The sequence below is a fragment of the Gouania willdenowi genome, chromosome 12 (genome assembly GCF_900634775.1).
Source record: "Gouania willdenowi chromosome 12, fGouWil2.1, whole genome shotgun sequence".
Taxonomy (NCBI): domain Eukaryota; kingdom Metazoa; phylum Chordata; class Actinopteri; order Blenniiformes; family Gobiesocidae; genus Gouania; species Gouania willdenowi.
This window is the reverse complement of record NC_041055.1, coordinates 2,185,615-2,197,001: the sequence shown is the minus strand read 5'-3', so window position 1 is coordinate 2,197,001 and position 11,387 is coordinate 2,185,615. Positions and strand designations below refer to the sequence as shown.

General features: G+C 38.9%; 1 protein-coding gene across 1 annotated transcript in view; it reads right to left on the bottom strand.

The window, feature by feature from the left end:
* Positions 1–5,398: 5,398 nt before the first annotated feature.
* The window catches only part of jmy (junction mediating and regulatory protein, p53 cofactor), a 30,398-nt gene continuing 24,409 nt past the window's right edge, over positions 5,399–11,387 (bottom strand). Inside the window, exons 6-10 of the mRNA XM_028463454.1 lie at positions 11,173–11,363; positions 11,017–11,103; positions 10,840–10,935; positions 7,139–7,592; positions 5,399–6,081 (exon numbers count right to left, since the gene is read on the bottom strand). Of these exons, the coding sequence (XP_028319255.1) occupies positions 5,774–6,081; positions 7,139–7,592; positions 10,840–10,935; positions 11,017–11,103; positions 11,173–11,363 (1,136 nt within the window). The 3' untranslated portion in view covers positions 5,399–5,773. The remainder of the gene's footprint in view (positions 6,082–7,138; positions 7,593–10,839; positions 10,936–11,016; positions 11,104–11,172; positions 11,364–11,387) is intronic.

The following is an 11,387-nucleotide window of genomic DNA, read 5'->3' as shown; positions in this document are numbered from 1 at the left end:
CCCCTTTCCTTTGACTTTTTTTTAAACCCTTTGTGCTCCTGTTGGAGAGAGAACTGCGCGTGTGTGTGATTCCCTTTCATTCCCACTTTTATTTATTTATACATTTAAAATATGACCCAAAAGCAAAAATCTTTTACGTCTCGAGAGCTTTTTTTTTTTTAAAACGTGGAGATCATTGTGATGCAATATTTTTGGAATATTTTCCCACGAGTCGAAGAACGTTTCCCTTTTTGCCAACTCACGTGTCGACACACTGCGGTACTTACTTTGGTTTGTTGGATTCATTATTGCCAAAAAACGGGAAAACACTTGTGTCTGTAAGGGCTTCTTCTTCTTCTTCACTACGTTTGTTTCTCACGCTGAGGACAAACAGAAATGCTGGAAAGGGAAATTATCAGAATAAATACTTTATCTGTGGATGATACATAAAATACACAAATTGTAATTTTTGAGTTTATAGTAAAAGCAAACAAAACTTGTGTGGTGGTGTCTTTAATTCATTCCTGTTGGTTTGATGTGTGGAGATAAACTCCTCCCATTACTGTGACTTACAAACAACACAATTTAATAACATAATAACACTGCAAAAACACAAAAAAATGTCTACAAAACAACAAATACATAAAACAATAACAGGAATAAACAAAACAACAAAAAAATCTAAATTACATTAAAAAAAAACACAAGATGACTATGAAAATAACAGAAAAATATGAAAAATGACACACACAGCAAAATGACTGCAAAAAATATACAAAACAACACAAAATGATAACAGAAATAATATAGAATAACTACAAAGACAAAACTATACACGACAAAAATAAATTAAAAACAGAAAAATATACAAAATGACAAAGATGCACAACAAAAATAATGAAAACGACTAAAAAAAGCTTTTTTAAAATCCAAAACAACAAATTGTGTGTTTTTGTCATTGCTTATATTTTTTTGTATCGTTGTTTTGCAAATATTTTGAGCATTTTTGTGATGATTGTGTATTTTTTTAGTCATATTGCATATTTATGACTGTCATCTTGTGTTTTTTGCTGTTTTGGTTTTGTTGTGTTTTTGTCCTGTTCCATTCATTTCATTTTTTTAGAAATATGTTATATTTTGTACGTTGAAGTGCATAAAGCTCCTTTAATAATAAAAAACACGGTGCAACAAAAGCTTCGAGCTTCATTTTATTTTGAAAAGGAAGAGGAAACGTGTGCAGTGGGGATACAGAAAGCAGAGGAATGTGACCGTAGGAAACACAATGAAAAAAACGGACATTTTTAAAAACTCTTTAAAATATGAAGTTTCAATAAATACTTCAACACGTTTTTTGTTTTTCTGCATGCGGGATCGGATACGTCATCTTTAAACATTTCATTACAGTAAAGTTCAATAAAAAGGACTCTTTCACGTCTCCGTTATTGCACTTTTCATGTCAAACCTGCCGCGTGCATAAAAAGCTTCAGAGCTGAAGGCGTCGCATTAACGTGTGTTTCACACAAAATAAACCCAACGCAATAAAAACAAAACAGGTTTAACATCATGACCACCGGCAGCACCAAAAACACGGAAAAATACGGAATTAACTTCATGAAACAAACAATATTTGTATTTTTTATTGTTATGAAATCAATCTGTTGCCACACACACACACACACACACACTTGTCCTAAACGGTGCAGGTTGTCGTACGTATTGTAGCGAGGTGGTCATAATGTTTCAGCCTATCAGTGCAGCATTAGCTTATTTTAGCTTAGCATAAAGACTGGAAGGAAAATGTTTTCATTTGATCGGATTTTGGAAAAACAAACATTATTAATGGAATTTCAGCGACTAGTTTCCACTTTACTGCATGTGGAATGTGTTTAAAGTGGAACTTTATCCCGTCGCTACATTTCAGAATTCAGTTTCAACCATAGAAAATATACATTATGATGACGATGAGTCATTCCATCATATGTTCAGGTTTCATGAATTCAGAAATAATCCACAGTCAAGGAAACAGCAAAGAGTAACTTCCTGTGTTCCAGTCCGTATGCTAAGCTAATCTCTGCTAGCGTTAGCATCAATATCAAATAAAACCAGTAAACGTCCCTTTATCTAAAACTACAGGAAACCTTCAATAATTCCCACACACGATAATCAAACACACACTCAGTGAAGTAAAGGAATAAAGTGAAATATTAAAGTAACAAAAAAACAGGAAGTGTGTGAGTGTCTCCAAAGTAAAAGAAACAGGAAGTAGAAAAAGGTGAAAGCAGAGATGCTGAACGGCTTTTTAAACGTTACAGGAAAGTGTTTTAAATATTAAATATTTTGCATAATGTGTATCTTTGTGTCATTTTATGTGTTTATGTTGTCAAGTTATGTGTTTTTGTTTTTATGTATTTCATTGTCATGGAGCTATTTTGTGTATTTTTATCCGTTTGTTTTGGGGACTACCAGTCGCCCGTGTCGGCTCTAGACTTTTTGGTGATTTCTTAATCATTAAACATGACCAGTAATAAAAAAACAAACTGCTCTAAAGTCAACATTTTGGTTTTCAGGCCGTTTGTTTGGATGATTTCAAAGAATGAAATTAAAGACTAACCTAATCAGGGCGGAGTCATTGAGATCAATAATCCTCTAAATCCTAAGGAAGGTTTCCTTTCCCGCCCAACGCTCACAGAACCAATCAGAAAGTAGAATCAAGTGTTTCAAAGCAGGTTCATAATAAAAAACATGGTGATGTGATGAAAACAGGTTTAAAATGAAAACATGAAGCTTCCTTCACTCTCTGCAGGTAAACCTTCATCATCATCATCATCATCATCATCACCTATGGCTTTATCACCTTATATATATATATATATATATACATTAATAATATAGAACAGCAGATAACCAAACACACAGGAGTTTAAAATAAAATCAGAATCAGCTTCTACATGAGCACAAATGCTTTTTTATGTGAGAGCATCAAAGTTGAACTTTTACAGTTTGAAATGTGTAATTATGAATGTGTTTGATCCTTTTCGTGTGCCTTTGATGTCATTTTGTAGATGAATTCTAATTTTGTGTCTTACTGTTTTGGAGTAATCGTGTGTATATGTGTCGTTCTGTGAGATTTTGTGGATTTTTCTCTAATATTGTGTATTTTGTTGTTGTTTTGTGTGTTTTTTAAGTCGTTTTGAGTGATTTTACAGTCATTTTGTAGAATTTTTCTCCAATTTTCTTGTTGTCACTGTGTTTTTGGAGTCATCGTGTGTAAATCTGTTGTTGTATATTTTTGCTGTCGTTTTTATACATTTCTGTTAGTTGTTTGTATATTTGTAGTCTTGCATGTGTTTGAGTCAAAGTGTGTTTTTTTCTGTCATTTTGCGTGATTTTGATGTACATTTCTGTATTTTTGGAGTACCGTAATATCCGGGCTATAAAGCACACTGTTTTATTGGCTGCATTACGATAATTCAGCAATTTTTTTAAGAAAAATCCACACAAATGCCGTGGTCTAAGTAGACTGCACCCTATTGGCTGATGAGGGTGTCCTTCAGACAACTCGGCTGATGTTTCAACTGATACTACATGAAGTCTCCTCCTCACTGCTCCACGTCCACATATCAGTCTATTTACAGTTTTTTATGGTCACTTTTTACTGTAACCACTGATACAACACTTCATCTGCTCTTCTTACTGTGAACTACAGTGGATCAATCACAGCGAGTCAGACTCTGAGTCAGAATACGAACGCGATCCAACGTGGTGATTTGTTAACTTCATGTTGTTATGTGATTATTATAAACTGACTGATTTTTACTGTAAGCAGAGATCATAGCGTCCTGTATACAGGACACTATGATCTCTGCTCGGTCTGTCCGTCCTCCTTATGGATCAACAGATCAATCCTGAACAAAGCTGTGATTGAACAACTTTATGCTGTTTATCTTTCTATTACAAACTGACTTTTCCTTTATTCACGTTGCTGCTGCAGGCTCTCTCTCTCTCTCTCTCTCTCTCTCTCTCTCTCTCTCTGTGTCGTTGTTATGACGAGGCAGTGTGCATCATGACATAATGAGTGATCAGAATGATTCAGTGCGAGCAAGGTCTAATGAAGCTTATAAAAGCAGGAAAAATCCACAATTTAGCCGCGTCATTGTTTAAGCCGCAGGTTTCAAAGCGTGAGAAAAAAGTAGTGGTTTATAGTCTGGAAATTACGGTAATTTCTGTGTATTTTTGGTGTCGTTTTGTATATTTTCCGTAAATTTGTTGTCTTTTGTGTTTGTTGTCATTGATACATATTTTTGGTGTTTATTTTTCATTAATTATTTGTGTATTTGTAATGTGTGTTGTCGTTTTGTGTGATTTTGAAGTCGTGTGTAATTCTGTCTATTTCTGAATCATTGACTTTGGGGGACAAACTAAATTTAAACCGCCTCCAGTTGCTCGTGTCTGTGTTACTGTAAACATTCCACACACTGGGGTTAAAGCTCTACGTGCTCGTGCAGAAGTTTCTCACGTGCACGCCTAAAATTTTAATTGGAATTATGCAGAAGTTTTTAGCCATTCGCACACGTTGAAAGAAGACAAGCTCCTCCCCTTATGGTCACACAATGTGACTTCATAACATTTAGATTTGTAGAAGACTCTGAAACTCACACACTCACACACACGCACACGCACACACACACACACCTCCCACTCCCTTTAAACCAGTGGTTCTCAACCTCTTCAACCCGTGACCCCTAAAATAAAGGTTCCAGAGAGCAGGGACCCCCATTGTAGCTGAAGGTGGTTGAACACAGACATGAACATTGAAGAACAGTCATGTGGAGACAGGACCATCTATAAGGGGGAATAAAGGGGAGAGATTTTTGGGGTCCATCCATAAAGTCAGTAAAATGATGGTCCATTGTTCTATGAATCTGTGATAACCACATTTATTTATTCATCTGAATAATAACCACTGTTATCCAGGAACGTTTATTATTATTATAATCATCTTAAAGATGTAAATCCTGGTTTTAATCACTAATAAAATGGTTCAAAGTGACCAAAAATGGTGGAAAAGGTGGTGAAATGGGATTTTAAAAACCACAGAAATTGGTTTAAATTTATAAATTAGAGTGGATAAAAACAGACAGAAAAAGTGGTAAAAAGGGTTCAAAGTGTCAATATTGGAACAATTAGTTTAAACTGGTAAATACTGGGCATGAGAAATGATGAATATAATTAAATTGGCAAAAATAATTACGAAATATGGAGAAAAGAGGTTAAAAGTGACAATAATGGGTCCATATATATGACATTAGGTGTAAAAGTGGTGGAAATGGTTTATAAGTGATGAACGTGTTTGGAAAAGAGCAAAAATATGACAGAAAAAGTGATGAAAATAGGTTCTAATATGGAAAGTTTGGTGTAAAAATAAGCAAAAATGGGCTCAAATTGTTCAGAAAATATTCTTAGTTTCTTCTTGGCGACGCCCTACCAGTGTCTTGCGACCCCAAATGTGGTCCTGAGCCCAAGGTTGAGAACCCCTGCTTTAAGCTGTAACCAGAGGTTAGAGGTTGTTTCCTTTCTGACGTGTAAAGATAAAAAAGTCCAACTTTATAAAACAGGAATCAGAAAAAGGATCAAAGGATGTAAAAAAAGTTGCTTAAATTGCACCGCTGTGTCTCCAGAAGAAGAAGAAGAAGAAGAAGAAGTGACGCTGTGACTAAATCTCATCTCTTCAGTGCGATTCCTAAAAGCGTTGCTGGTAATAAAGGATAAAAACCTGGTGGGCGGTGGGGGGGGGTCAGTTCTCCCAGTCAGTGCAGGGCAGTCCTTCATCCTCAGACTCAGACTCTGGCGACGCCTCTTTGATCCTCCTCAGGGCCTCGTGGATGGAGCGCGTCAGGGCGTCGGCCGAGTGCAGGAAGGCTTTGGGGTGGCGCTGCTGCTGCTGCGTCCGAACCTTCCTCAGACGGACGCCCTGACGGATCTGAGCCAGGATGTTCTCACTGTCGTCGTCTGGGTCGGGGGCCAGGACCCTCAGCTCCGCCTTCCTCAGGTGGAAGCTGCCCCGCTTCAGGGAGGCCAGAACCTCGTCCATGGGAGACGAGGCTGCAGCAGAAGAAGAAGAGAGCGTCACACCCACCTGGTCTAACATGGAAACATCCCATAATCCTCCTTTTTCAAAGCAGTTACACCCTTTCACAATAAAAGCACGGTAAGAAAAAATATCAATTCACCAAATATTATTCATTTGTGTATGTTTGCTGTCTTAATGTCTAATTTCCTTTAATTTTTGAGTTTTTTGTGTTATTTTCTGTGTTATTGCTGTTTTGTGTCATTTTGTGTTTCTGGAGTCATTTTGTGTATTTTTACTGTTGTTTTGTGTGTTTTTGTTGTTGCTTAGGTGTCATTTTGTGTTTTTTCAGTCATCTTAAGGTTTCTTTTGTTTTTGGTTTGCTGTCTTTATTCAGTATTTTTCTTGGTGTCGTTTGTATGTTTTTAAAGTCTTTTTGTGTATATTACTGTTAATTCTGGGTTTTTTGCGTTACTTTCTGTTGTGTTGTGTGTTTTTGTTGTTGCTTTGTGCATTGTTGAAGTCATTTTGTTGTCGTTTTGTATGTTTCTTCAGTCAATGTGTATTTTCCTGTCATCTTAAGGTTTTTTTTTGTGCAATATTTTTTAATACTATGTGCGTTTTTGGAGTCATTTGGTTGTTATTTTGTGTGTTTTTGTTGTTGCTTTGTGCATTTTGTGTATGTTTTCTGTCTTTATTTAAAGTCAACATGTAATTTCATGTCATTTCTGAGGGTTTTGTGTAATTTTGAGTGTTGTTTTCGGTGTTATTGCTGTTGTGTTTTTGGTGTAATTTTGAGTTAGTTGGTGGTCGTTTTGTGTGTTTTTGTTGTTGCTTTGTGCTTTTTTGGGGTCATTTTGTTGTCGTTTTCTGGGGTCTTGAAGCCATGTCATGTATTTTCCTGTAATTTCTGTTTTTGTTTTCTGTTTTTGCTGTTTTTTGTGTTTTAGTGTTATTTTGCAGTAGTTGTGTGTGTTTTTAAAGTAGTTTTTTGTGTGTATTTAAAGTTGTTTTGTGTGTCCTTATTCATGATTTGTCCGTAGCTCGTCGCCACGAGTTGAGAACCAGTGCTTCCGTTCCAGTGTTGCTCACCTCGTCTCCACTGGGACGAGTCCAGCGACGCCGTCTTCTTCAGCTTCTTCCTGGCCGTGAGCAGCTGACTGCTGTCGAAGAATCGAGGAGAAAACGTGGGCAGCGACGTCGTCTCCGCCTCACACGGATGGTGCAGCGGTGAGCTGCTGCTGCTGCTGCTACTTCCTGGTTCTTTCTCTCCGCCTTCCACCTGCTCCTCGGCAAGCGGTGGTGGAGGAGGGGGCGGGGGTGGAGGGGGAGGCGGCGGCAGAGAGAGGAAAGGAGGCGTGGCCTGAAGACTCTGCAGCTCGACGGCGGCGGGCAGAGACGTCGGAGCGGAGGAAAGTTCTGGGATGTCGGTCTGGACGCCGGCAGCCTGAGTGTTTGGAGACGTCGCCGTGGCAGCACGCCGTCGACCGTGAGACGGAGTCAGACGCAGGCGGCTGGACTTCAGGGTCACCTGACCTGGGCACCGCTGTGGGGGAGGGGCATAACCAATGAAACTCAGGCAACACAGAGGCTGAGACAGAGAATGGTTACCATGGTAACCATTAAGGCTCTTAACGATTCATACATTAGATCATGTGTCTAACTCATGGCCCAGGGGCCAAATCTGGCCCTTTGGAGGATCCAATTCGGCCCGCAGGAAAAAGTTCAAATGAAATAGAAAACATGAATCATTGTGTAAATAAAATGCTGCTCACAGTTTTCCCAGTGCTTATATCACATGATTGCAGCCATTTTTAATGTTTATATTTCCTTTAATTTAACAGAAGTTGGTCATAAAATCATGGTAATTTGAAGCTCCTATTAGGACTGATATCTGTGGGGTACCTCAAGGATCAGTTCTGGGTCCCCTACTGTTCTCCTTCTATATGTCACCCCTTAGAGCTATTTCCAGGAAAGTCTACTTGCCGTTAAAAATTCCGACCACGGAATCTCTCACCTGCTCCCTGGGCTCCCTAACCGTGGTTTTATCATGGATGGTGATGGTCAGCTCAGTGATAAAGTCCAGCTTCTTTCAGCGAAGGCTGCTGGTGAAAGTAAAACCATATCTTGCCAATAGGGACCTTGAAAAGGCGATTCATGCTTTTATTACATCATGCTGAGACGACTAACTCTCTTTATGTTGGCATCAGTCAGTCCGAGCTCAACCGCCTCCAGCTCGTCCAAAATGCAGCGGGTCGTCTTTTACTGGGACTAAAAAAAAGTGAGCAAATAACTCCAGTAGTGTTCCAGTAAAATACATGATTGATTTGAAGGTTCTTTTATTGGTTTTCAGTAGTAGTCGTACCTGGCTGACCTCCTTTTGTTTCATTGGCCCTCCAGAGCTCTGGCGTCAACCATCCAGATGGTTTTAGACGTTCCTCATTCCGTTTTAAAATCCGTTTTAAATTCTGGGGCAGTTCCCACCGTCTGGAATGTTCTAGCGCTAGCTGTCCTCTTTTAAAAGCCACTTGTTGGCCCTGGCCTTCGGCAAAGCTTAAAGAGTTTCTTAAATCTTTTAATGTTTTACTCGTGGTGTCTTATTGTTGTTTTATTGTCTTTTGTTTTATGGTGTTATATATTAATTATCATCACTGTAAAGCACTTTGCTATGCTGCTGGCTGTTTTAATGTGCTATATAAATAAAGCTGACATTGACATCTGTCACAAATTGCTTGGATATTATTGTTTTTTTTTTACATATTCTGTATTTTACGTATACGAAGAAATGTAAACTCAGGCACAATAATGTTGAAATTACTGGTTTTCCTGCATAAAATCTGTGTCCCATTTGAAATCAAACTGGTCTCTGAACTAAAAGGACTTTTACACCCCTGCGTTAGATCGCTGAATCGATTTGTATTCCTGCAATCCAACTACATCGATCTGTGCTTGGCTAGTTGTCCTTCCTGATGACACACATCGATCTAAAATGGTTTTCAAAGGTAATCGATCGATTGCATCGATACAAGGAAATAAGACTTTATATGACGTTAGTGTGCGTGACATCATGGCCACGCCCCCAGCAGACAACTAAACATGTGATGGAGGAGAAATGGGTGGAACCACTTTATGGTCCAGTGTGTGACACACTGTATTTAGCACAAACGGAGATATTCTAAAGCTGTGGTTCACTGTGTCCAGTGTCCACCACCATGTAGCGCTAGCTCGTTAGCATTAGCTCTGCAGAAGCCTCATGATAACCATCAACCACTGCTCATTGAACCTGAACACATCATCGTTGATATTAATATTTTATTATTTTGATGCATGAAAATAATCAATAAAGACTCAGGTAAACCTAATATGTATTTTTACTGAAAACATATTGATTAATGAAAAGTTAACATCCTGTTCATTTAAACTAAAGTAATGGTTTGACTTTATTCAAATAAAATGTGAATATATTCCACATTACTGTTGTTTACTTGTTTGTTTATGTTCATAATTAATTTATAGACGATTCAACAGGAATCTATGAAAGCTCACCTGTACTGTCCAGTATCAGGGATTTATTTCATACTCACACTGGTTATTGATTACATTATTATTTTGGATAAAAAGTTACTGAATCCATTTCAGATCAAATCGTTTTAAATCAAATATGTCAAAAACAGGCAAAAACAGGACTTTTTGGAAATTTCCATATAAGTTCTGGATAAAATGCAATGAGGGATGCAATACTACATTATTTACAGTGATATTAAATCACATTTAAGAAAAAAAAAAAAAAGCTGGAAATTTCTCACAAACTGTCTGACAGAATTCTGGCAAATTACAAAATTACAAATTTCAAGAAAATGATTTGCAAAGTCAAAGAATTTTCACCAATTGCTTAAAGCTCCAGTATGATGCTATTTTGACTTATCTCTATGTTCTAAGAACCCCAACAACTGTTTTCTGGAGTTTTAGCCTTTCTCGAAACGGGCTGATTCGCTGAGTAGGCGTGTCTGTAGACGCTGACTCCACACAACAGCTGATCACTAGCAAATATCTTTTGCTATTCGCACACAGAATAGAGCAGTTTGGGCATCCAGTAGTGCAGTTTGTATTTACATATATGGCAATAAAGTATAATATATATTCTATATTAAACAGCAGTGTTTGTTTTAGCTGTTAGATAGTTGGAGAGGGAGGAGCATGTAGTATGTCCACTGTAGGAGGACAGAGGATTGTCAGTAAGAGAAGTCTCGGCATGTGACGTCACACGCCGGGCAAAATCCAACTGTCCCGTTTAAAGCTGACTTTTTATAAAGTGTAATAACAAGGGAGGGAGAAAACAGAACTTTTCAACTTTGTCCCCCTGAATGAGGATAAAGGAATGCATATCACCGTAGCAACACCATTAAAAAGTGATTTTTTTCATCGTACCTCTTCTTTAACATTCAGGGTTTTGTTTAAATTTGTGCTTTTTTTTTCCATCACAAAAACATGGATTTTTCTGGTCCGGCCCACTTGAGGTCAAACTGGGTCGTATGTGGCCCTTGAACAACAATGAGTTTGACAGCCCTATATTGTTCTAAATGAACCAATATCGTCTTTGAATCAAATCAGGATTGAAATGGAATCATTGCTGAAACGAATGGTTACAGGCCTAGTGATGATGTGACCCAGGTTCACTGGATGTGGTTTTAGGATGTGGTTCAGAGCCCCATGGAAACGTGTTTATTACATTAAACACGCCTGACAATGGTTACCACAGCTTAGAAAGAAGGCGGAGCCTCTCCCTCTCTGACCTGTTTGAGGCTGCGTAGACGCTCCAGGGTCTTCCTCCTCTCCTGAATCACTCTGACGTTTAGTTTGGCTTCATCGTGGTCATCTGCGTCTCCTCCCTGGATCAGAACAGACACAGACTCGTTACTTCACACCACCACATCCTCGCTAACGTCGCTTGCTAACACCGTGCATCCTACCTGCAGCAGCGCGGTCACACAGCTGCCGTCTCCATGACTACCTAGGTGCTGTTGCGTCTTCTGTCTGTGATTGGCTATGCAGATTTCCTACACATTAAACACAGTGAGTGAAGTGTTAATGCTGACTCAGCTGAAATCTCAGAGCTCGCCGCTCACCTTCTTGTTTTTGAGGTAGACTTTTTTGGCAGTGATGCGGCCCCTGCGGGCCTCCAGCTGTCTAGTCCTCTGCTGCAGAAGCGTCACCTCCTCGTCTCTGAGCGGTGACGGAGGCCTGGCGTGCTCGTCCCCGCCCTTCATGGCATCGGGGCTCTCAAAGGCATCGTAGTAAACCACCTCATCCTGTCGCTCTAGACGCACAACGAGAAGAGAAG